Source organism: Chiloscyllium punctatum, chromosome 9, assembly GCF_047496795.1.
Source record: "Chiloscyllium punctatum isolate Juve2018m chromosome 9, sChiPun1.3, whole genome shotgun sequence".
Lineage (NCBI taxonomy): Eukaryota > Metazoa > Chordata > Chondrichthyes > Orectolobiformes > Hemiscylliidae > Chiloscyllium > Chiloscyllium punctatum.
The window spans coordinates 11324039-11351257 of NC_092747.1; the positions used below are offsets into that span (position 1 = coordinate 11324039).

General features: G+C 45.5%; 1 protein-coding gene across 2 annotated transcripts in view; it reads left to right on the plus strand.

Annotated features, from left to right (window-relative positions):
* nlgn4xa (neuroligin 4 X-linked a) overlaps positions 1–25797 on the plus strand; it is a 304151-nt gene extending 278354 nt beyond the window's left edge. For both annotated transcript variants that reach the window (XM_072576889.1, XM_072576890.1), the window contains 2 exons: positions 21390–22179; positions 24593–25797. In XM_072576889.1, coding sequence (XP_072432990.1) covers positions 21390–22179; positions 24593–25460 — 1658 coding nt within the window. In that variant the 3' untranslated portion in view covers positions 25461–25797. The remainder of the gene's footprint in view (positions 1–21389; positions 22180–24592) is intronic.
* Positions 25798–27219: the final 1422 nt, after the last annotated feature.

Here is a 27219-nt window from a genome sequence, read left to right on the forward strand (position 1 = left end):
CCAAATGAGACATATACCAAGAGAGTGGCTTCTGTTCAATGCTTCAATTTGGTCCTAATATTTAAAGGGACTAATAGTGATTTAGCACTCCAGCATTGCTAACTAATAGGGCAGGAAGCCTGGGTTAATGGTGATTAAGAGTGATTTAACGTAACTGTAAATTGTACGTTTGCACATGCTTTCCTGATTCAGTGGTTCCTCCATTTTAAAATTCTCAACCCAGTTTTGAAATCTGTCCAGGACCTAGCTTTTCCTGGTCGCCCACAACTCTCTGAGATCTCTGTCTTGGTCTAATTACGGCCTCTTGGATGTCCCAGATTATAATGGCTCCAGAGCTGTTGACCAAGCCTTCAACTGTACATCTGGGCCCTAAATTCAGGAATTTTATCTTTGAACTGCCTCTCCTTCGAGAATTTCCTGAAAACCTTCTCCTTCACTCCACGTTTGATAGGCTGTATATTTCTTCCTTTTGTGGTTTGGTGTTGAATTGGATTTTGTAAGTTTCCTGTGTAGCAGGTTGGGGATGTTAAAGGTGCTACATTAATGCAATTTATTATTGGAAGAGGGCAAATGTGTGCAAAATGCACAAAGGAAAGCTGGCAAGGCATTGGGTTAGCATCGAGAGGATCAGAGTAAGAAAGCTGAGAGGATAGTGAAGGTAAATTTGCTAGATTAGTAATTCAGAGGCCGAGATGGATTCAGTGGGACTGGATTCAAATCTCACCACAGCAGCTAGTGGAATTCAAATTCAGTTAATGAAATCTAGTATTAAACATTCGTTATATTAAACATGAAACTATCTGAAATAATTCCACAGAGGTCGGTATCCGGTCACAAAGTCACCCTTTATTTACACGCGACCAACCAGCTCAGAGCTAGTCCCTAGAGTGAGGAGAATCCCAGACACTCCAGTTTATTTTATTATTTCCTCCCAGCACCCATGGTGTGTGTGTGCTGGTGGGAGACACAGTGAGAGACACAAAGTGCACGGATCTTTATTCAATTTCCACCATCAGGAAGAAAGGAACCACCCGAGTGGCCAGTGACAAGCACTGCCCTTCACATCAAAGGGCAATGCTGTGTTATCAAATAGTGAAGGGGAGGGTAGGAATTAAATCAAAATAGAGTTGGAGAGGGAAATAATGCACTCCACTCCCTGCGGCGCCCACCTCTCCCTGAACAACTCCAGGGTGTTGGTGGACACCGCGTGCCCCTTCTCCAAGGACACCCGGGCTCTAACGTAACCCCGGAAGAGGGGCAGGCAGTCGGCCCTAACGACCCCCTCCACAGCCCACTGCCTGGACCTGTTGATGACCAGTTTGGCCAGGCCCAGGAGCAGACCCACGAGGTGGTCTTCGGACCTGCCCTCCCTCCTCTGTACCGGGTGCCCGAAGATCAGGAGCGTGGGACTGAAGTGCAGCCAGAAACAGAGGAGGAGGTTTTTGAAAAAATCAAAAAGGGAGTGCAAACGCCCACACCCAATATATACATGGTCCACGGACTCCACAGCGCCACAGAACAAGCAGTTGGGCTGGGAGTCCGTGAACAACCGCAACCTGCGGTTGCAGGGGACTGCTGCGTGCAGCACCCTCCACCCCAGATCCCCGAGAGAAAGGGGGAGGACTCCCGCGTAGAGAGCCCTCCACTGGGGATCCCCACCGCCCGGTGGCAAATGGGCACGCCAAGGCGTGTCCGGACGGTGGATGAGGGAGAAGAGGTGGACGGTGTGCAGCAGCAGTCGATACAGGGCCTTCCTTTTAATATCCTTAAAAGAAACTAAATTTAAATTCTGGAGGCGGCTCAGGTTGTGGGGCACAGGCTCCCGCGGGAAGTACGGGACCTTGGGGCCAATGTGAAATTCCGTCCGGGCCGGGGTGAGCGCGGACGGGATCCCACCGCACACCTGAGCGTCCTCCAACCGGTGCACTACGTCGGGTCCGAGCACCGCCGTTTTAAGGCGTCGGATGGCGGTGGCCACGTACCGGACGTCTACCGCTGCCCTGCTCGCTATGTCCTGCGGCAGCGTCCAGCCCAGGCCCCCGGCACCCAGCACGCCCCCGACCCTGGTCGCCCTCGCCGCCACGGCCCTTCCCTCCGACAGCCACTCAAACCCGCGAGTACGGAGGTGTGGATTCCTGAGCAACGGCTCCCTGACGACAGCCACTACTCCAGCCGGAGGGTAGGCGCGGCGCGATTCGACCATGTTCCAAACAGTGATCAGGTCCTGGTAAAAGACAGGCAGCGTCTTGAGGGCGACCTCCAAACTGCTGTTTATATGTGTCAGCCAGAGCTCCTTGATTGGCCTGGGTTAACAGGCCCAATCAGAGAACTCAGGCTCAATGAGATCCACTTGTCTCTCAAAAGAACAAAAGAGAAGTACAGCACAGGAACAGGCCCTTCGGCCCTCTAAGCCTGAGTCAATTATTGTGCCCTAACTAAACTAAAAAGCAAATGTCCTGCCCTTATTCAGTCTGTATCCCTCTATTCCGTCCCTGTTCATGTGACCATCCAGATGCGTCTTCAATGTCACCAATATGCCTCCTTCCACCACCTCTTCTGACAGTGTATTCCAGGCTCTTACCACTGTCTCTGTGAAAAGCTTCTCTCGCACATCTCCCTTAAACTTTTCCCCTCTACCTTGAACCTGGGAAAAAGTCTCTGACTATCCACCCTTACTATACCCGTCCTCATTTTGTCGTGCTCTATCAGGTCTCCTCTCAGCTGCCATCTTTCCAGTGAAACCAATCCTAGTCTTTTTAACCTTTCCTCATAGCCAATGCCCTTGAGACCAGGCAACATCCTGGTGAACCTTCTCTGCACTCTCTCAAAGCTTCCACCTCCTTCTGGTAGTGTGGGGACCAAAGCTGCATCCAATACTCCAAATGCGGCCCAACGAGGGTTTTATATCACTACAACATGGTTTGCCAACTTGTGTTCTCCATGCCCCAGCCAATGAAGGTAAGCATGCCATAAGACTTCTTAATCACCCTGGCCACATGTGTTGCCACGTTCAGGGGACTGTGGACCTGCGCACCCAGATCTGTCTGTGTGTTAATGTTCTTAAGGGTTCTGCCATTTCCAGTATGATTCGCAACTAAATTTAATCCTTCAAAATGCATCACCTCACATTCCAAAAACGAGGTTGTTGTAAAAATATGCCTGGTTTATCATGACCTTTTGGGAAGAAAATCTACCATATATACCTGGACTGGGCCAGACGGGATTCCAAATCCACAGAATTCTAGTTCACTCTCTGAAATGGCCTGACAAGCCACTCATTTCAAGGTCATTCGTAATGGGTAATAAATTTTGGACTCGCCAGTGATGCCTTTATCCCATGAGAGAATAAATTTCAAAAAATAAATTCGGCAGCAGATGAGCTAAGATATGGATATGAAGAAGGAGACAGTGGATTAACAAGGTGGAAGTAAATGGTCATGGCAATAAAGAGGACAAAGTGACATGATATAGTGAGAATGCTCAGCTCAAGGGAAGAAAACACATTGAGATTGCAAACAGTCTGTGTCAGCTTTGGAAACTGGTCAGGGAGGGGATTGGTGTCAGACACAAATGAGATCCATTCATAATGTTAATTAATGCACATTGTGAAGATGTGGATATTAAAAATTTAGCAGTCCAGTCAGAAACTTTATTAACTGTGCTGAAAAATGAAGTCATTTTAATTATATCCATTTGGTTGTACAGAGACTGTGTATCGCTGGGAAAAAAAGATGAACCTGTTTGAAATTTTTCACCTTATGAGGGCAATGTGCAAGAAATATCGATGCAAAGGGAAAACATCATTTATAGTTTGTAAGAGGAGAGTGCTGATTGGTGGGGCAAGTGAACTTTGAAAGGTAAAGGTTTTGCCATGGAGAATGTATCAGTTAGATGATGACTGAATTTTAACCAGTGTGCTTTATTTAAATTAAAATCTGGCGACTGGGATTATGATCAGTCAATGCATTATCCTTAGGAATGAATCAGATAATGACTGTCACTTTTTTTTTAACTCAAAGCAAACACAACTTGTCTGGTTTAAACTTGAACAAAGCTTGACAGTTAGCTGTCAGTCATCATCTAACTTGTGCATTCTCCATGGCAATGCATCCATTCATCTAGAAAAAAAGAACTTAGAATAGTCATTCTAAAACATGAGAGACTTAACAAACAATCCAGGTCTTTTTCAATATATAATTTTAGTTATATCACACTGTAAACTTTTGCGATAAATTCTGTGTCAGCCAGGATTCCCTGATTGGATTAGATTCTCAGCCCCAATCAGGGAACTCATATTCTGTGAGGACACCTAGCTGACCTCATTACACCCTGGTCTGGCCTTCACGTGACTCCAAACTCAGAGCAATGTGGTTGGTTCTTAACCGCCCTCTGGGTAATTAGGGATGGGCAATAAATGCTGTACATGCCAGCGTCCTGTGAATGAATAAAAGCGAATGGCATCATCTACCTCCTGAGCTACTCTCACGGGCTGAGTAAAATGCTGCCCCAGTCTCTGATAATGGTCGCCTCATAGAACATTGAAAATGTTCAATTCGTTCTCCGACCCTGTAAGGATGGATTTATTCCAGGATTCTACATTGGCTATAAAGTGCTCTGGGACATGCTGATGCTGTAAAAGGTGTTTTATGAATATGAGTTTTGTTTCTCACACTTTTACAGTGACATGTCCTGCTGATTGCACTAACCTTCAACAATCAGCCATTTACTCTCAATCTCCTTTGGGCTTACGTCTGGTAATCGTTGTGAGTGTGGTCTCCTGTCAACCCCTTACTAATATTTGACACTGTGAGACAAACAGACCATCCAGCTGACTAGTTCTAATTATTAGTGCAGTGGATCAGTTGACCCATGGTTGATGGTTTCATCGCTGGAAGAGGTGAGTGGACCTGGAATGTTGTGAATGAATTTAATGTCAGATTTAAGGTAACTGGCCAAAAAAAACTTGAGGTACATGAGAACATACTTTTACCCCAAGCTAAGAGTGGCTTTGATCTGTAATACAATGCCCAAAAGTAGGCTACTCATAGCTTGCAAATGGATAAGTAAATGACCCAGTTAGTCCCAGTCCACTGCATGACCCCCATTGCTCTATAGCTTCTTGCCCTTGTGATTATTGACCACTCTCTGGGCAACAGTTAGATGAATTGGTTGCTGGCTGGTGTGCATCATTATTGGGCAGCACATTAGCTCAGTGGTTAGCACCCCTGCCTCACAGCTCCAGGGACTAGACTTTGATTCCAGCCTCAGGCGACTGTCTGTGTGGAGTTTTCCCGTTCTCCCCATGTCTGGGTGGCTTTCCCCTGGTTTTATCCCACAGTCCAACAAGGTGCAGGTTAGGGTGGATTGGCCATGCTAAATTGTCCATAGTGTCCAGAGATACGCAAGCGAGGTGCATTAGCCATGGGAAATGCAGGGTTATGGAAATAGGGTGGGTCTGAGTAAGCAGCTGTCTGGAAGATTTGGTGCACTGAATGACCTGCTCCCACCCTATCGGGCTTCTATGATCAGCTGACATTATCACAACAGTCTCATCTTACCCCTTTCCTGAAGAATGGTGACCCTCAGGTTAAACTCACCCTCAGTTTTCCTTCTCTCATGAAAGAGCAGCCCTCGGTGATTTTACCTTACATGTATATCTTCATCACACTTTGAAAAAAATTAACAAAGTAACAGTGGCCTTCTGCAACTTTCTACAGTTATTCAGCTGACTTATTCAATAGTCGAGTAAGAAAAGATTTGTAATGGGATTCTTGTAATGATGGATTCATTCTGGGATTGTAATGATTGATTTACTCCCGAATGCTGTGATCGTTGCTTTGTTCCTCATCCTAGTTCCTAATGGAAGGGTCTCATTAATATATTGTGCTGATACAATTTCCTCAAAGGCTTGGGGTTACTGTCTGTCTGGCCCCGGTGTTCCCCAATGCACTCAACGGGGTCTAAGTGTGACCTCCATGATACTGCTCCTCGCTGGGTGCAGTTCCACCAATGGCCATTTCTTCTGGTGGTGCTGTTGATTCTGAAGGTCAAGACTGCTGGTTCTTTGACTGAGGTGGGGGGGGTGGGGGAATCTTGTTGCTTAAAATAAATCCTGATGCCAGCTCAGTAGGCACCTGATTGACACAGAATCCCAGAAATGGTATGGGCAGAGGTAATTGGGTGTTGGGTGGCCAGTGTATTTGACCCCTGGCTTGACAGCTCAATACTAGGACCAGCACCATGGCAATCAATCTCAGTCCATAATGAAATAGCTCAAAGTTATGTCATCCTTCTGCATAATTATCCTTAACTCCAGAATGTGCTAAGACAGGAGGGTTGGTGTAGACTTGTTGGGCCAAATGGCCTGTTTCCACACTGCAGAGATTCTATGATTCTAAGAGGGCCTTGGTAATATTTAAATCTTGTTTTGAGGCTCCCATTCATTAGAAAGCTACTTCACGGACTGGCAGAATAGGATAACAGGCAACGCATATAATTAATAATGTGAGGAAATAATTAATGTGAGGAAAACTTTTTCAAATCCATCTGGAATTGGTTCGTAAAGCCTGTATGTTTAAAATCCCAATATCGAAAGATTACAGGTCGTTCTGCTATAATACATATTTCGTTAGCGTGGATTCATTATGACGCGATTGACAAACTGGGGACACTGTTTCTAAAGCACAAACTTTTAAAGTATATATTAGTTATAATGCGATTGTGGCCCCATTAGTTTAAATGGTGCCTCTGCAATGTGATTTTCTTTATAACACAGGATTACATGAGAATGGAACTACTGTGTTATAGCAGAACTGACTGTACCTATAAATACAAGTAGAGAGCACTCATGAGGTGTGACAACATCTGTGGAGAACTCTGAAGAAGTGTCACTAGACACAAAAAATTGACTTTGTTTCTCTCGCCACAGACATGCCAAGTTTCTCCAGAAATTTCTGTTTTTGTTTCAGATTTCCAGCATCTGCTACTCTTTGTTTTTTGAACACTCATGAGGTCAGGCTTAGAGATTTGACATATTTTGAACGAGTGCAGTGTCAGAGAAAAATGGGGGTAAATAGACCAAAAGAACAGTTGGGTTAAGGTCAAGAATGATTGGCTGACTGGTGCCAGTGTCACGTTAGTGGGAAATGCCACTTGCATAGCCACTGCAGTGTGAACTGGCTTGCTTAACCTGTTGTTGGGTCTTCAAGATACTTTGCAGAATTATTTGAGGTGGATTAAACACATTTCAGACCTGAATTAAAGTGGTGGCCTGTGGCCCATTAATGAGCTTGTGTTTTACTCTGCTGACCACACAGTGAGAATGCAGTGGATAAATCTCAGTACCAGTACAATCCTTGACATGCAGGCCCTATATCCCAATGATTGGCCAATCAAATCAAGGAGCATGTTCCTTTGATTTTTCGTAATAGGCAAGAGTAAATGCTACAATTTACAGTCCTTGCAAATCCTAAAAGTACATTTCTCCTGTTCAGTGTGAATGGGCAATATCTGAATATCAGCCTTGACTATGTTGATAGCTACATGAACAACCAATTTAAGGTCATCAGTCAAATTCATTCATTGTTTGGAAGAGACATGTATGCATATTCATGGCCTTGTTCTCTGCAAACAAAAGGAATATATTCAAGCCTTGTGCCTTGTATGCTTTACCTGGGACCTTGGGGTCCCCAAACTTCTACATTGCTTTCTCTGTAACAATGCCTCAACCAATCAGAGTTGACTTGCCAAATAGTCAGCGCTTTTCTCCGATAGTATAAACTGTTCGTGATTGCTTGAAATTTGGCATTTTTGCATCTGTACAGATGAGTCCATGGCAAAAAGCTTCAGCAATATGTCTCTCATTTTGCAATGTTGAAATTCTGCATCGCCAAGAAACTGTTTGAATCACCTTTTTCTGCTTAGTCTGGAAACATTCTGCTAGAAAAAGCTTTTCCTAATATGAACTCAATTCTTGACGATTCGAGGCTATTAGAACCATAATACATGTAGCTGTCTGTAATTTTCTTGCAGATATGTCCTTCTACATCCTTTCCACTAGTTAGTTGCCTCTAGACTACATTAAGCAATGTAATAGAACCTTTGAGATCCTTCGCTGTAGCCAAACAGAACCTGCACTTGACCAATTTGGCACATACTCTGTCTCCAACGCAGCAATGCTTTCATTAATCAGTGCTCACACTCCCTCCCCACACATGCTCCAATCTCTGTGCCCAGGCTAATGTTCTGGGACATGGGTTTGAATCCCACCATGGTACATAATGAAATTTGAATTTAATGAAAAGTTAACGCAACGGTGTACCATATAAGGGCGGCACGGTGGCACAGTGGTTAGCACTGCTGCCTCACAGCACCAGAGACCCGGGTTCAATTCCCGCCTCGGGTGACTGTCTATGTGGAGTTTGCACGTTCTCCCCGTGTCTGCGTGGGTTTCCTCCGGGTGCTCCGGTTTCCTTCCACAGTCCAAAGATGTGCAGGTCAGGTGAATTGGCCATGCTAAATTGCCCGTAGTGTTAGGTAAGGGGTAAATGTAGGGGTATGGGTGGGTTGCGCTTCGGCGGGGCGGTGTGGACTTGTTGGGCCCGAAGGGTCTGTTTCCACACTGTAAGTAATCTAATCTAATAAACCCAATGCATATTGTAAAAGTCCATCTGGTTTTTTAACGCCTTTTAGGGAAGGAAACCCTAACAGTCCTCCTACTTGTGACTCCAGACCATAGTTATTTGATTGACTCTTAAATGCCCAGAGTGCAACTTGGATGGGCAATAAATGCTGCCTTAGCCAAAAACTCCAGCATCCTTGAACATATTGCACAAAAACCCTCCAAGCCTCTGTGCACCTCTGATTCTGGTCTCTTGACAATCATCACTATAAGACAATAAGTAATAAGAACAGGAGCAGGCCATTCAGCCCCTCATGCCTGCTCTGGCACTCAATGGGATCATTCGGGAACTATCCATTTTCCTGCCCTTTCTCCTTAACTCTTAATTCGACGACCGATCAAGAATTTATCTATCTCAGTCATAAATATGCATAAGGACTCTGCCCCCACCTCAAGGAGTTCCAAAGACTCTGTAAGGAAGAAAGGATTCTCAGTAGTCTGGCTAACAAATGAATCTGGCTTGTTCTAAAATCAAGAAATACTTTCCATAAACTAAGATAATTAAACAACATTCAAAACCTTGACTAGTCATTTATCTTATGTTAATTTCCCTCATCTGAAACAGGATTGTTTATGATTACTTATTGTTGCTTTCATAATTTTTTAAATTCATGCCATGTCCATTGGTCAAACATATGCAGTACAACGATGCATGAACAAGCAGCAGTTCTGACATCTGCACTACAAGAAACCATCTGGAAGTAAAGACCTTGTACCAGTGACAGACTGCTGGCTGTAATGAATGTGGGTGAGACAAATTCCAAGAAATTAGGAAAATTAGGGAAAGTAAGTAATCTCAAAATGGATTGTATTTGGCTGCCAATGCACCCAAAGTAACAGTAAGGAATTCAACAATCTGCAGTCTCCGCCTACCTTTCCAGAACAGTTGCTATTAGGTTCACCTGCAGATCTATACAATGGTCACTATTTTACTGGCACTCAAGCTTCAAGTTCTATGGCGCAGCACGGTGGCTCAGTGGTTAGTACTGCTGCCTCACAGTGCCAGGGATCCGGGTTCACCAGACTTGAAATATCAACTCTGCTTTCTTCCCCATAGATGCTGCCAGACCCATTGAGTTTCGCCAGCAATTTCTGTCTTTGTGGCAAAACATAGAACCGTGGCAGTCACTCTCTGACACTAGGGAATCAACCTTTTTTCTTCATTTCAGGACTGTCTCAAACTGCTTTGAAATTACTGTGTCAATGACTGAACTTAGATATAATGGTCAAAGATAGATCAGAGTTGGATCTTTTTCAGTATCACACTTTGTTGAATCAGTCAGCCCTCTTATGCAAGCTCTCGGCTGCTGCTTCAGTGCTAGTACTGACCAAGTGCTGCACTGCTGAAGAATCCATAGTTTGGATGAAGTGCTGAACTGATTCTAAAATGCCCCCTATTGCAATGGATGTAAATCATCTCATACAGCTACTTCACAAAAGACATAGTTCACTACATCCTTTAATGTTCTGCTTGTTTAAAGGTTGGTTCCTAGTGAGGGCCTAGAATGTTGAGTTATTTGAAAGACTAATATGTTGTGAATAAAAGGGAACTAGCAAATATATTGTAGCTGGCTTTCCAGAAGCCATTTGAACTAGTGCCCCATCAAAGGTTATTACGAATAATAAAAGCTCATGATGCATTAGCATGGGTTGAAGATTGGCTGGCTGGCAAAAAGCAGACAGCATATGCAAATGGATCTTTGTCAGATGGGTAGGCTGTGATGAATGGAGTCCTGCAGAGGTTTGTGCTTTTGTTTAAATTCATTCATGGGTGTGGGCATCTCTGGTTTGGCCATCATTTATTATCCATACCTAACTGGACAGAGGGCAGTTGGCTCCAGTCAGTCTGTGACTCCATGTTGACGTCAGCATTGTTATGAGTCGAGCCTGAGATTCCAATGGTTGGTGGGGGGGGGGGGAGTTGGGGGGGGCTGGGGGGGGGGTGTAGATGGGTAATACAGTGGGGGGGATGTGGTGGTGGTTGGGTCCTCAAGCTCAGAACCATGAAATGGACGAGGTGGACTTATTCTTGAATTCTCTTTTTCCAAAAAAGTCTTTTTTTTCTTTACAATTGTAGAAGGACTATTAGTCTGAACTTTTATTTCTTCACTTATCTAATTTATTAAAATGATTTTGTATTTTTGGAGGTCTGTAATGCTGTACTTTTCATTTCTTAATTTTTCTAACTTTTTTTCCTGAGAATTTGTACTCAAGAATCTGTACCTAGGTACCTTGGATGGTGTCATAAGTGGCACCTTGTAAACCTTTCACAGTACTCACAACAGTATATGTAACAATAAAGCTGATTTAAATGTAAAACTGCTGTGGGTCTAGTATCTCACGTAGGCCAGATCAGGTAAAGATGGCAGTTTCCTTGCCTAAAGGACATTAGTGAACCAGATGGGTTTTTCCCCGACAATTGGCAGTGGATTCATGGTCATGATAAAGATCTTTGTTCCAGACATTTATGAACTCAAATGCCACCCTCTGTCGTGACAGCACTCAGAACATGAGTCCCCAGAACATTACCCGAGTCTTTAATTGTACAGCTCAGCAACAATACCAGTTTCTGGATTAGTGGTGCTGGAAGAGCACAGCAATTCAGGCAGCATCCGAGGAGCAGTAAAATCGACGTTTCGGGCAAAAGCCCTTCATCAGGATTAAAGGCAGAGACCCTGAAGGGTGGAGAGATAAGTGAGAGGAGGGTGGGGGAGGGGAGAAAGTAGCATAGAGTACAATAGGTGAGTGGGGGAGGGGATGAAGGTGATAGGTCAGAGAGGAGGATGGAGTGGATGGGTGGAAAAGAAGATAGGCAGGTAGGATAAGTCCGGACAAGTCATGGGGACAGTGCTGAGCTGGAAATTTGGAACTAGGGTGAGGTGGGGGAAGGGGAAACGAGGAAACTATTGAAGTCCACATTGATACCCTGGAGTTGAAGTTTTCCGAGGCGGAAGATGAGGCGTTCTTCCTCCAGGCGTCTGGTGGTGAGGGAGCGGCGGTGAAGGAGGCCCAGGACCTCCATATCCTCAGCAGAGTGGGCAGGGGAGTTGAAATGTTGGGCCACGGGGCGGTTTGGTTGATTGGTGTGGGTGTCCTGGAGATGTTCCCTAAAGCGCTCTGCTAGGAGGCGTCCAGTCTCCCCAATGTAGAGGAGACCGCATCGGGAGCAACAGATACAATAAATGATATTAGTGGATGCGCGGGTAAAACTTTGATGGATGTGGAAGGCCTTGGATGGAGTTGAGGGAGGAGGTGTGGGCGCAGGTTTTACGGTTCCTGCGGTGGCAGGGGAAAGTGCCAGGATGGGAGGGTTGGTTGTAGGGGGGGCGTGGACCTGACCAGGTAGTCACGGAGGGAACGGTCTTTGCGGAAGGCAGAAAGGGGTGGGGAGGGAAATATATCCCTGGCAGTGGGGTCTTTTTGGAGGTGGCGGAAATATCGGCAGATGATTTGGTTTATGCGAAGGTTGGTAGGGTGGAAGGTGAGCACCAGGGGCATTCTGTCCTTGTTACAGTTGGAGGAGTGGGGTCTGAGGGTGGAGGTGCAAGATATGGACGAGATGCGTTGGAGGGCATCTTTAACCACGTGGGAAGGGAAATTGCGGTCACTAGAGAAGGAGGACATCTGGTGTGTTCTGTGGTGGAACTCGTCCTCCTGGGAGCAGATACGGCGGAGGCAGAGGAATTGAGAATACAGGATGGCATTTTTGCAAGCGGTGTGGGAAGAGGTGTAATCCAGGTAGCTGTGGGAGTCGGTAGGTTTGTAAAAAATGTCAGTGTCAAGTCAGTCATCATTAATGGAGATGGAGAGGTCCAGGAAGGGGAGGGAGGTGTCAGAGATGGTCCAGGTAAATTTAAGGTCAGGGTGGAATGTGTTGGTGAAGTTGATGAATTGCTCAACCTCTTTGCGGGAGCATGAGGTGGCGCCAATGCAGTCATTAATGTAGTGGAGGAAGAGGTGGGGAGTGGTGCCAGTGTAATTATGGAAGGTGGACTGTTCTACATAGCCAACAAAGAGACAGGCATAGCTGGGGCCCATACGTGTGCCCATGGCTACTCCTTTGGTCTGGAGGAAGTGGGAGGATTCGAAGGAGAAATTGTTAAGGGTGAGGACCAGTTCGGCCAAACAAATGAGAGTGTCGGTGGAAGGGTACTGTTGGGGACGTCGGGAGAGGAGAAAACGGAGGGCTTGGAGGCCCTGGTCATGGCGGATGGAGGTGTAGAGGGATTGGATATCCATGGTGAAGAGGCCATTGCCTCCCCATTCACCTTCTCATGACTTACATCAATAACTTAGATGAGGGGAATGAAGGCACAGTCAATACATTTGCAAATGACAAAGATAGGCAGGAAAGTAAATAGTGAAGGAGGCATAAGAAATTTATAGACAATGATAGGTTGACTGAGTGTGAAAATATCTGACAGATGGAGTATAATTTAGGAAAATGTGAAATTGTTCTTTTGACAGGAAGAATGGAAAAGCAGAGTGTTATTTCACTGGAGAAGAATTGGAAGTCCAAGATGCAGAGTGATATAGGTCCTCTCATATGCCGTTAAAAATCACACAACACCAGGTTATAGTCCAACAGGTTTATTTGGAAGCACTGTCACCTGGTGTTGTGTGATGTTTTAACTTTGTCACCCCAGTCTAACATCAGCACCTCCAAGTCATGGCTCTCATATGCAAGTAGAGTACATAATCAAGAAGAGCACAGCAGTTCAGGCAGCATCCAAGTAGCTTCGAAATCGACATTTCAGGCAAAAGCTCTTCATGTTGCCCGAAACGTCGCTTTCGAAGCTACTTGGATGCTGCCTGAACTGCTGTGCTCTTCCAGCACCACTAATCCAGAATCTGGTTTCCAGCATCTGCAGTCATTGTTTTTACCCTACATAATCAAGAAGGTTAATGAAGAATCAGACATAAAGGCAAGGATGTAACGTTTCAGTTATATAGAGTACTAGTAAGACCTCATATTCAAAACTGTATGCTGGCTTGGTATCCTTGTATAAGTAAGGATGTAAAATTGTTGGAGTCAGTTCAGAGGTTTATGAGATTGATGTCTGGAATGAGTGGGTTATCTTTTGAGGAGAAGTTAGACAGATTGGGCTTGTTTCAACTAGAGTTGAGAACAGTGAGTGGTAACTAGATGGAAGTGTATCAGATGTGGATACAGAAAAGATGTTTTCTCGTATAAGGGGGTTCAGATCTGGGGTCACTATTTTAAGATCAGGGAACACCTTTTCAGGACAGAGGTAAGGAGAATGTCTTTCTCTCATACAGTTTTGTGACTTTGTAGCTCTCTGACTCAGAAGGCAATGAAAATGGGGTCATTGAATAGTTTTAAGGTAGAGGTAATTAGATTCTCATAAGACAGAAAAATCAAAGTTGATTGAGGATAGATGGGACTGTGGAATTTAGAATCTAATTAGATAAAACATGATCTTATTAAATGATGAAGTAAGCCTGAGGGGTTGAATGGCCTAACTTTGCTACTATCTTCTTTGTTCCTAAGCCTGTAATACTGCTTTCGTTTCTATGACTCCATAATCGTGGGTTCATTCTATGTCCCATAATGGTCCGATTACTTTATGTCCTGTAACGGTGAGTTTGTTTTTTCACAGAATCACTACAGTGTTTAGTCAGGCCATTTGTCCCACACTGACCCTCGGAAGAGCGTCCACAACCCTCCCCACCCTATCCCTGTAATCCTGCATTTCCCACGACCAATCCATCTAATCTGCACATCTTTGGTCTGTGAGAAGAAACTCATGCAGACACAGGGAGAATGTGCAAACTCCACACCGACAGTCGCCTGAGGCTGGAATCAAATCTGGGTCGCTGGCACCATGAGGTAGCAGTGCTAACCACTGAGCCACTGTGCCACCCCATTGTGTCTTGTAATGGTGGGCTTATTTTTTCTCTGTAATGGTGGGTTTTTTTTGCCTTGTCATGGCGTTTTCTTTTTGCCCTGTAATGGTGGGTTTATGGCATGACCTGTAGTAATGAGTTAATTGCAGGTCATATAATAGTGGGTTTATTGAGTGTCCCGTAGTGGTGGATTCACTCTCACAGTCCGCACTGCAGTGTAGGTTAGTGAACAGCAATTGAGCCTGGACAGCTCATTCTGTAAAATGGCAATCGGTTCCCCTTCAGCAGTGGTTGCGTTATCAAGATGTCACTTCCTGACGTTCCGATTTGATACGTGTGAGCAAATTGCTCTCAAATGATTTGCTGCTTAATCCGAAAAGTATGAAGCCATGTATAGCCACAGCTCAAGCCAAACCTGAACTGACAGCTGAGAGTCATTTCATTGGAGACAATCCTGAACTCTTGCCTGCACAAGTAAACTGACATCAGTTTATGTTCGTCTTTGAAGCTTCAACAAATATAACATTTTGAGGCATTTTGGAAGCTGTTCCAGTCCATTTGCTGATGTGGAACCATAATGCACGGCGGCACGGTGGCACAGTGGTTAGCACTGCTGCCTCACAGCGCCTGAGACCCGGGTTCAATTCCCGCCTCAGGCGACTGACTGTGTGGAGTTTGCACGTTCTCCCCGTGTCTGCGTGGGTTTCCTCCGGGTGCTCCGGTTTCCTCCCACAGTCCAAAGATGTGCAGGCCAGGTGAATTGGCCATGCTAAATTGCCCATAGTGTTAGGTAAGGGGTAGATGTAGATGTAGGGGTATGGGTGGGTTACACTTCGGCGGGGCGGTGTGGACTTGTTGGGCCGAAGGGCCTGTTTCCACACTGTAAGTAATCTAATCTAATGCATTGTCTTATAAAACAATAACTTGTGTCTTGTGTTCAACTGCTGGCAACTTCTTGAGTATTGTTGCTGGGGAAAGGCCATGTCCTGCTTTCAGTTGTGCAATAATGTAGAAAAAACGAGACCACAAGACAACCGTATGTGGCTTCAGTAGCAATATTTCTATTGTGTGAGGGTAGAACTGGAGAATTCATTGGAATTTGCAGAAGAATATAAAAACTAGGAGCAGAATTGAGTTTGCTCTGCCATTCATTACGATCATGGCTGATCCCATCTGAGCCTCAATTCCATTTTTTTGTATCCTCTCCATAGTCCGTTAACCCATAACAAATCTGTCTATCGCCTCAAATTTCAGTTTCCTGGTGTCCAATGAGCTGTCACTGACCACATGCATGGCAGCCATATTGCATTTTCTATAGTCACTCCAGTCCTGAAGCTCCATCACGATGGTTCAGTGGTTAGCACTGCTGCCTCACAGCACTAGGGTCCCAGGTTCGATTCTCAGCCTTGGGTGACAGTCTGTGTGGAGTTTGCACATTCTCCCCGTGTCTACGTGGATTTCCTCTGGGTCCTCTGGTTTCCTCCCTCAGTCCAAAGATGTGCAGGTCAGGTGAATTGGCCATGCTAAATTGCCCATAGTGCTAGGTGCATTAGTCAGAGGGAAATGGATCTGGGTGGGTTACTCTTCGGAGGGTCGGTGTGGACTTGTTGGGCCGAAGGGCCTGTTTCCGTGCTGTAGGGAATCGAATCTAATCTTCGGGGAAAGAAATCTACAATCTTTACCTAGTATGGCCTACACGTGACTCCAGAGAACCATGGGGTTGGTTGTTAATTGCCCTCTGAAATAGTCAAGACAGCTGATTGGTGCAAGGGCAATTAGGGATGAGCAACAAAAGCTGGCCTTGCCAGTGACACCCATATCCCATATGGGAGAGTGAAGAAGTAAACAGTTCTAATCGAATTAACTAGCGACCATCTCCTATTTAAGACACCTAGTATTGGACTTCCCACCGCAAGTGAAAACAGTGTTCACTGTTTTTATCAGAAGTGTTCTCCAGGTCAGGAGTATTACGATCCTTCCTGGTCACACAATCTCAGAGCTCTCCTTACTGACGCCACGTGAAGGCTCCCTTCCCCACGTCCACTGCCAGTTCACACGAAGTTTGCAAATCAGTTCCACTCAGGAGCACTTGTTAAATAATCACTCTACACTTACAGAAAGTCAGACAGATTGTGAGTTGACAAAACCAAGAAGCCTTTGTTTATAGAATGCACAGAATCCAACACTGCATTCACAAACATCCATTCCCTCTGCCTCCGATACTCTACAGCAGCAGTGTGCACAATCTATAAGAAGCACAGTGGAAACTCACCAAGGCTCTTTAGACAGCACCTTCCAAACCCGTGACTCCTATTGTCTAGAAGGACAAGGACAGCAAATACTTGGGAACACCACCTCTTGCAATTTTCCTCCAAGCTACTCACCATCCTGACTTGGAAATATATCACCCTTCATCACTGTTGTTGGGTCAAAATCCTGGAATTCCATCCTGGATGGCTTTGTGGGTCTACCTGCAGCACATGGATTGGAGCAGTTCAAGGAGGCAGCTCACCAACACCTTCTCAAGGGCAACTAAGGACAGGCAATAAATATTGCCCCAGCCAGAGATACCCACCTCCCACAGGTTAATAAAAATAAGAAGAGATTGGCTGGTCCAACTGTACCATGCTCGTGCTCCGTATAAGTTGCCCTCCTTCTTCATCAAAGACCACAAGTGACATATCCCATGATTCCTTCCCTCCTCATCTACCTTCCCCTTAAAGACACTCACGACATTCACCTTAACCACCCCAAGTGGTAGCAAACTCCAAATTCTCATTGTCTCCTGGTTTGGAAAGCAGGAGGTTTGACTTACTGAACAGAATGCTGCTATATCAATGCCGTTCCAATACATGCAACAAGGTGGCTCACTAGTTAGCGCAGCTGCCTCACAGCACCAGGGTCCCAGGTTTCATTCCAACCTCAGGTGACTGCCTGTGTGGTGTTTGCACATTCTCCCCGTGTCTGTGTGGGTTTCCACCAGGTTCCCCGTTTTCATCCTGCAATCCAAAGATATGCAGATTAGGGTGGAATGGCCATGTTAAATTGCCCATAGTGTTCAGGGATGTGCAGGTGAGTTAGCCATGGGAAATGCAGGGGTACAGGGGTGGGGTGGGGTGCGATGCTCTTTGGAGGGGCAGTGTGGCCTCAATGGGCTGAATGGCCTGCTGCCTGCTCTGCAGGGATTCACAAATCAGTGGCATGCCACTCCAGCTGTCCATAGGGATGTGTAGGTTAGGTTCATTAATCAGGGGGAATTGTAGAGCAATAAAGCAGGGGAATGGATATGGGTGGGTTGCTTTTTGGTGTGGACTTGTTGGGCTGAATGACCTGTTTCCACACTGTAGGGATTCTATGTTTCTATGAGAAATCCCTGAACACTACAGGCAATTCAGCATGGCCAATTCACCTAATCTGCGCATTGTTGGGCTGTGGGAAGCCCACACAGAAACGGGGAGAATGTGCAAACTCCACACAGACTGTCACCTGAGGCTGGAATCAAACCCGGGTCCCTGGCGCTACTCTCTCCCCACCCCCACCCTCCTCTAGCTTATCTCTCCACGCTTCAGGCTCACTGCCTTTATTCCTGATGAAGGGCTTTTGCTGAAACGTCGATTTCGCTGAGAGATAGCAGGCAAGCATGGAGCTTTGATATTGCCATGGATTAGTGAGACCGAATGCTCTGGTTCAGTGCTGTAGGTATTTAGTAATTTGTAGTGACCACTGGAAGTGAACTGTAAAACCCCGCACCAGTCAGAGGGGATTACGTACAGAGAGGTGATTGCTGATCAACAAGGGGTTATTTACCTCCATGCACTCGAACAAATAGGGCAGCACCAGAGGCTGGAAATGCACAACGAGGTCAGGTCGCTTCAATGCAAAATGAAACAGATGTTTTATGGAAAGGTTTCAGTCAGAATCAGTTGCAGATCTCTCAAGAGCCTGTAATCGACAGGTTTAGCATTGACTGTAATGCAAATGGTTCATAGCTGTAGGGCAACATAATCAACAACCTGTTTTAAATATGAAAGACTTAAATCCTGCCGACTGCAACACAATTGCATAGAGTTTTACGGCGAGATGGTGGGGAATTAGTAATTTTAAAGGATTAGTCATTCAACTGCCCCAGGTCAATGCCCTGGGAATGTGGGTTCAAGTCTCACTGTGATGGATGGCAGAATTTGCATTTAATTCATTTTAGCATTCTGGAATTGGCAGCAAGTTTCAGTAACAGCAATTATCTCTGCTTGTTGTAGAAGCCGACTTATCGTTTAGTGAAAGTAATCTGCTGTCCTGACCTGGCCTGGCTGCATGCGGTGCTAGACCTACAGCAATGTGGTTCACTTATGCCCTCTGACATAAACCCATAAGATAACGGAGCAGAATTAGACTATTCGGCCCATTGAGTCTGTTCCACCATTTGATCATGGCTGATATGTTTCTCAACCCCATTCTCCTGTCTTCTACCTGTAACCCTTATCCCCTTACCAATCAAGAACCTTTCTATCTCTGTTTTAAATACACTTAATGACTCGGCCTTCACAGCCCTCTGCAGCAATGTGTTCCACAGATTCACCACTCTCTGGCCGAAGAAATTCCTCCTCATCTCCATTCTAAGGGGTCATCCTGAGGCTGTGCCCTCAGGACCTAGTCTCTCTCACTGTTGGAAATATCTTCTCCATGTCCACTCAATGCAGGCCTCTTAGTATTCTGGAAGTTTCAGAGATCCTGCTTCATCCTCCTAAACTCCATTGAGTCCTCAATCACTCCTCACATGACAAACCCTTCAACCCTGAGATCATTCTTATAAACCTCCACCGGAAACCTACCAACACTAGAATGTCCTTCCGTTGATATAGGGCCCAAAACTGCTCACAATATTCTAAATATGGTCTGACCAGAGCCTTATACAGCTTCAGCAGTACACCACTGTTCTTGTATTCTAGCCCTCTTGAAATGAATGCTAACATTGCATTTACTTTCCCAACTGCAAACTGAACCTGAATGTTAACCATAAGAGAATCCTGAACTAAGACTCCCAAGTTGCTTTGTACTTCAGAATTCCGAAGCCTTTCCTGTTTAGAAAATAGTCCATGCCTTCATTCTCCCCCCCAAAGTGCATAACCTTACACTTTCCCACATTGTATTCCATCTGCCATTGCTCTGCCCACACTTCTAGCCTGTCCTCTTCTGCAGCCTCCCTGCCCCCTTAACTCTACCTGTCCCTCCATCTATCATTGTGTCAACTGCAAACTTAGCAACAATGTCCTCAGTTCCTTCATCCAGATCATTAATATATAATGTGAATAGTTGTAGTCACAACAGTGACCCCCGCAGAACGCCACTAGTCACCGGCTGCCATACTGAGACAGACTCCTTTATTCCCACTCTCTGCCTTCTGCCAGTCAGCCAATCCTCTGTCCATGTCAGTACCTCACCTCTAACACCATGGGCTCTTAATTTATTTAGCAGCCTCCTGTGTGGCACCTTGTCAAAGGCCTTTTGGAAATCCAAACAGATCATATGCTCTCCTTAGTCTAAGTTGCTCATGAGTCGCTTGATTCAATAGAGATGGGCAATAAATGTTAGCCTTACTATTGGCACCTATATCCTGTGGGTAATTGCAATGCACAGGCAGGACATTTGTCCCAATTTATCTGTGCTGATGTAATGGAAGCCACTGTATTTCCACTCTTAAGCTTCTCTTCTTTTGTCTATCTGCATTACTTCCTACTCTTGCATTTTTTAAAAAATCATTAATTGGATCTGGGTGTCATTGGTTAGTCCAACATGTCTTGCCCATCCCTAATTGCCAGAGTTAAGGGTCAACCACATTGTTGTGGACTGGAATCTCACCAGGTGTTACATTCAATAAAGGACATTAGTGAATCAGATTTTTTTTTCCTCCTACAATGATCAGCATTAGATTGTCAATTTTTGATTTTTACTAAATTCAAATTCCACCATCTGCCATGGTGGGATTCGATCCCTGTTCCCCAGAACACTAGTGAAGCAGTGATTTACCTGTATTTAACTCATTATCGTCTAATGTACTCGCTGCTCACAATGTAGTCTCCTCTAGCCAGGGGAGATGAAGCACAAATGGGTGACATGACTCCTTTGCAGAACACCTGCATTCTGTCTGCAAGTATGACCTGGAGCTTCCAGTTACCCGCCACTCTTACACCCCACCCTGTTCCCTGGCTTGCTGTCGTGTTCCAGTGAAGCTCAACACAAGCTGGAAGCACAGCACCTCATTTTCCGCTTGGGAACGCTGCAGCATTCAGGACTCAGTATCGAGTTCAACAATTTTAGGGCTTGAACACCCCTTTCCATGCCCTTACCCCAACTCCCGTGCACCCAGCCTTGTCATCACATGGGCTGCTACCACCAACAATCCATTGTCAGCTCCTAATGGTCCTTGTTAGTCATTATTGATTCCCTCACGCTGACATTTACCATTCCTTTATCTGCCTACTGTCTGCTTTTCATCTCTCTGTCTTTCTCTGGGTCCATTCCTACCTATCCTTTACTCCTTCGACCTCCCTCATCCCTCTCCATCTTCAGCCAACACACCAACCTTTTCATAACTACAATCAATCCTGACAAAGGGTCACAGCACCCAAAAGGTTCACTCTGCTTTCTCTCCACAGGTACTGCCAGTGCAGAGTTTCTCCAGAAATTTCTGTTATTGTCTCCGATTTACAGTATCCGCAGTTCTGTGTTTTCCTTTGCTCCCCCAGAACATTATCTGGATTAAGGTTCTAGTGTTAATACCATTGGGCCATCTCCACCTCCTGTATATGTTACCATTAAGTTGTTTCTATCATTGAACCAACAGGTCTGTTCCAGAAGGCAATTATTCAGAGTGGGACAGCCTTGTCTAGCTGGGCTGTTAACTACCAGCCTGCCAAGTATACCCGCTTGCTGGCAGAGAAGGTTGGCTGCAGTATGCTGGACACCATTGACCTGGTGGAGTGCCTCCGGATGAAGAGCTACAAGGAGCTGATTGAGCAGGACATTATGCCTGCCCGTTACCACATCGCTTTTGGGCCAGTCATTGACGGAGATGTCATTCCTGATGACCCCCAGATCCTCATGGAGCAGGGCGAGTTCCTCAACTATGACATCATGCTGGGTGTCAACCAGGGCGAGGGCCTGAAGTTTGTGGAGAACATGGTGGATAACGAGGACGGGATCTCGGCCAGCGACTTCGACTTCGCTGTCTCCAACTTTGTCGACAACCTGTACGGCTACCCAGAGGGGAAGGACACCCTACGGGAGACCATCAAGTTCATGTACACTGACTGGGCAGACAAGGAGAACCCTGAGACCCGCCGCAAGACTCTTGTGGCGCTGTTCACTGACCACCAGTGGGTAGCGCCAGCGGTGGCAACAGCAGACCTACACGCCCAGTATGGCTCACCCACCTATTTCTATGCCTTTTACCACCACTGCCAGAGCGACATGAAGCCAGGCTGGTCTGATGCTGCTCACGGAGATGAGGTCCCCTATGTCTTTGGCGTCCCCATGATTGGACCCACTGAGCTTTTCCCCTGCAACTTCTCGAAGAACGATGTCATGCTCAGTGCGGTGGTCATGACTTACTGGACCAACTTTGCGAAGACAGGGTGAGTTGGGCTCTACCCTTCCAAATTTTCAGGGATTGTTTTTTTAAACTTGCAAAGCAATATGTTTCCATTCCAGCATTCTGGGCTTGAATGAACACACTGAGTAGATGTCAAGAAAAGTCACAATAGTCCCAGATGATTGCCCTCTCAGAGGTCACTGGTGAGAGGGTCACTGAGACCTCAGGAAAGGGGCAAGGTCGAGCCGTCATGGTAACCTCAGCCATTAGAGGATTTGAAATCACACAATTGGTGTCACTCTTTGAAAGAGCCAACTGAGCTAACCAATAATATAGAGTCATAGAGATGTACAGCACATAAACAGACCCTTCAGTCCAACTCATCCATGCCGACCATTGCAGTCGGTTCTGCTATAACATGTGCTTGTTCAATGCGATTTGGCTTAATGCGATTGAAAAATTTAGACCGTTCTTTGTAGAACTCAAGCTTTCCTGACTTTTAGCATTACATCAGAACTGAGTGTATCCTAAATTAATCTCGTCCCATTTGCCAGCAACCAGCCCATATCTCTCTAAACACTCCTGGTGCATAACTGAGGCAGTATTGCACTGCTGAAGGCACTGTCAAGTGAGACATTAAGTCTGGGCCCCGTCTGGTCTCTTGCTGTGTACAAGACTTGCAGCACTGTTTAGCGGGGGGGAGCTCAATCTGTGCCATGGCAAATTATTATAACAATGATCTCACTGAAATTAATGACCTGATAATTTAGTCTGATGATCTGTGGAATTCATTACCCCAGAATACAGTGCATTGTAGGACATTGAGTCAGTTTAAGGAGGAGATAGACAGATTTGTAATGACTTAACTGGTTAAAGGGTTATGGAAAGTGGAGTTGAGGCTGAGATAAGATCAGCCATTGGTTGTATCAAATGGTGGAGCAGACTCGAGGGGCTGAATGGCCTCCTCCTGCTCCTAGTTCTTATACTCTTACAGTAGCTTGCTTAACAAAATGATCATAAAAGTCATAGAATCATAGAATCAATACCATGTAAAAAGAGACCATTGAGTCTGCACTGTCCCTCCGAAGAGCATCCCACTCAGATGCTCCCCATAACCCCACATTTCCTATGGCTAGCCTGCCTAGTCAATGCATCCCTAGACACTATGGGACTACTTAACATCGCCAATCCACCTAGCCCACACATCCCTGGACACCTCGGACTATTTAACGTCGCCAATTCACCTAGCCCAACAATCCCTGAACACTATGGGCTACTTAATATGGCCGATCCACCTAGCCTACACATTTCTGGACACGACAATCTATTTAACATGGCCAATCCACTGAGCCTACACATCTCTGGACATTACAAGCTATTTAATATGGCCAATCTACCTAGCCTACACATCTCTTGACACTACTGGCTATTTAACTTGGCCAATCCACCTAGCCTACAGATCTCTGGACATGACAGACTAGTTAACATGGACAATCCACCTGGCCTACACATCTCTGGACACTACGGACTATTTAACACGGTCAATCCAGCTGGCCTACCCATTCCTGGATACTATGCGTTAATTAGCATGGCTAATTCACCTAATCTGCAAATCATTGTCCATTGCCCATTGTGTTTCCTGCAAGTACTGGCATAAACTCCAGGCCATGGTTGCCTGAATGATCGGGTCAACATTGAATTTTCTCAGCTTGATTTGGTGGATAGGGATCCATCTAGCCTTAATGGAGCTCTGTTTTGCTGCCAGTGAAACTTGAAGCAGTGATGTAACCTTGTCTTTGTACATGTCTGAGGAAGGTTGTTTTCACTTGAACTTCAAGGAATGAGGAGCGACCTTGAAAAAATTTACAAAACTCTGAGAGGCATGGATAGAATGGAGAATCGTGCTCTTTTTTTCCCAGGGTAGAAATGTCAATTACTGGGGTATGCAGGTTTAAAATAAAACAGGGTAAGTTTGAAGGGGGTAGGAGAGGCAAGATTTTTCCACAAAGGATGGTAAGTGCCTGGAATGTATTGCCAGAAGAGGTGGTGAAGGCAGATACAATAGCAACGTTTAAGAGGCAACTTGACAGATACTCGAATAGGCAGTCACTGGAGGGATGCAGACAGTGTAGAGGCAAAAGGATTCCTGTTTAAAAAGACTTCATATGTTGCCACTGTAGGCCGAAGGGCCTGTTCCTGTGCTGTACTGTTCTTTGTTGCAATTGAGCAGCAGGAGTTAAAGCAAACTAGGCCTCAATATCAAGGGAAGACGATTGACTGGGGTGAGGGGTGAAATTTTAACATTTACCATGTATCTCGATGTGAGCCCTGAAAAGCAATTTCCCAGGGCAAAATACCTCTCCTCATAAAGTACATTACCCTTGTCAGTGGGGGTTTGTGTTTAAAAATCCTGAAATGTTGTGCCATTAAAATCACTTTCTGACTTTTCCCTCCAGTGACCCAAACCAGCCCGTTCCACAAGACACAAAATTCATCCACACAAAACCCAACCGGTTTGAGGAGGTGGCCTGGTCAAAGTATAATCCAAAGGATCAACTGTACCTTCACATCGGCCTGAAGCCCAGGGTGAGGGAGCACTACCGTGCTACGAAAGTGGCCTTCTGGCTAGAATTGGTCCCCCACCTTCACAATCTGAACGAAATCTTCCAGTACGTGTCAACCACCACCAAAGTGCCGCAGACGGACTCCACGCCATTCCCTTATGTGACCCGACGGGCCCCAGGGAAGCTGTGGTCCTCCACCACCAAGCGGCCACCTCTGACACCTTCCCACAACCCCAACAAGCAGGCCAAAGATACGCGCAAGTCCAGCCCTGAAGAGACGACAGTCCTGATTGAAGACAAGAGGGACTATTCGACCGAGCTGAGCGTCACCATTGCTGTGGGGGCGTCGCTGCTCTTCCTGAACATCCTGGCGTTTGCTGCCCTCTACTACAAGAAGGACAAGCGGCGACACGAGACACACCGGCGACAGAGCCCCCAGAGGGAGGGTGGTGGAGGCACCGCCAACGACCTGGCTCACCTCCAGAACGAGGAGATGATGTCACTGCAGATGAAGCAAATGGACCACGAGCACGAGTGTGAGGCGATGCAGACCCACGACACCCTGAGGCTCACCTACCCACCCGACTATGCCCTGACCCTGAGGAGGTCACCGGACGACATCCCGCTCATGACCCCCAACACCATCCCCATGATCCCCAACACCCTGGCTGCAATGCAGCCCCTGCACACCTTCAACACGTTCACCGGTGGACAAAACAGTACGAGCTTGCCCCACGCACATTCCACCACTCGGGTATAGCTCCCCCTGTCGGAGGAGCCCCTTTTTCCCCCCATTTGAGTTTCCCACCTCCCCTCCCCCAATTGAGCGAGAAATCTCATTTTGTTTCTTTTTTTCCATTTTTTCAACACAATTTTAACAAGCGGCGAAGCAGAACTTGTCAGCAAACCATCCGCAAGTAGAAGACAAATATTGGAGTAACTACTTTCTTTTTGGTGGAGAGGGTGGTGGGGGTGGGAAGGGGATAAGTTGCTATATTCACTTCACGGTTGTATTGTTTCAATTAACATAGCCAAGGGAAAGACAAAATAAAAACAAAATAAAGAGGAACAGTGCATTCTACAATCAGAGTTGAAAGCAGAAGTCTTTTATAAATGATGAACATTTGGAAAAGTAATTCAAATATTCCACTGTATCAGATGGAACTGACAGCTCAGTGTCCAACAGCGCAGAGAATTGTGGATCTTTTCTAACCATCTGGCAGAGACAGTGAGAAATATAAACCATAGGACAGTGTATTCAACAAAGGATAGCTCTCGTTTCAAAGTAAGTGATTGTACAGTGTCTTCAATGTGCCATGCTGTGTTACACCCTTATTGCCAGGAATTAATGATCGAACAAAGGCTTTTTTTTTGGAATTGAGATGTGTGATGGTACTGCACTTGATGAATATCCCATTTCATCGATGAAAGGACAATTCAGTTGCGTGGATCCCAAGTCTGTATGAAGTGAGACTGACTTGTCCCTCTGAACTGTATTTATGAAACTTTGTAAACATTTGTAAATAGCTGTGGGTTTAAAGAAAAAAATGCTTTTATCGTTCTTTTTAAGTTTTAAAGGGTCAGCTTTTAGACAGCTTGTGCTTTATATCATGTTCTTTCTGTATATACATGAGATGAACCATCTCTGTTCTCTGCCAATTACTTTACCTGGATATTATGGTACCTGAAGTACTTTTGAGGCTAGGGAATTTGTAACATCAACCTCTGTAGAAGATATGCCCGCTTATGCTTATTGCCCAGAACATTTCTTCTATGTAACTTAGCTTATCTCTGTTTTAGATTATGTTAGGTGCATGTTTAAGTATCGTAGCGAGCGACTGTGGATTTGTATTTTCTTTTGGTACATGATCAGGAAGGAAAAGGTGAGTCACGACACAAGGCAACATATGACTTGTGGAGTCCTGAAGGCAGTTGGGCGGGATATGGAGAATTTACAAATAAACGATACTGTTAATATTTAAAGCAGATGACAAAAAAAAAGTTTTCTCTCATCATCCATCTTGCATCAATTCTTCAGGACAATGCTTTTGTTATTTGCCTTTTGTGGGAGCGATAGGGCTTGCAACAAGCTGATGACTGATTCAGTTTGGATTAGCAGGTCCAGGCGATGTGTCTGAGGGGGTCAGTGACTAGGGACACAAGTTTCTCCTGCTCGGTAAGAGTGCCTCGCAATCCTAGAGGGTCCGTATTGAAATTTTCCAGATCACAAACTTCGAGATGTTCGGGGTACAAAGGTTAAGGGATAATTATCTGTTAAGGGAATGATAGACAGATTGAACATGGTTTTGCCTTTGGGAGAAACATACCTCGTAAGGACACAAGTCTAGAAAACAAGTAATATACTTTCATTTGAATCTTGTTAACCGTGTGTATTCTTTATCTCATTATGTCCTATACATTTTGAAGCACGAAGGGTCTTTAAATGTAGTATATCGATGTATATGTTTTTGTTCACTTTTGTTTGCCTTAAGTGATAATAGACAATGACCTTTTGGCTG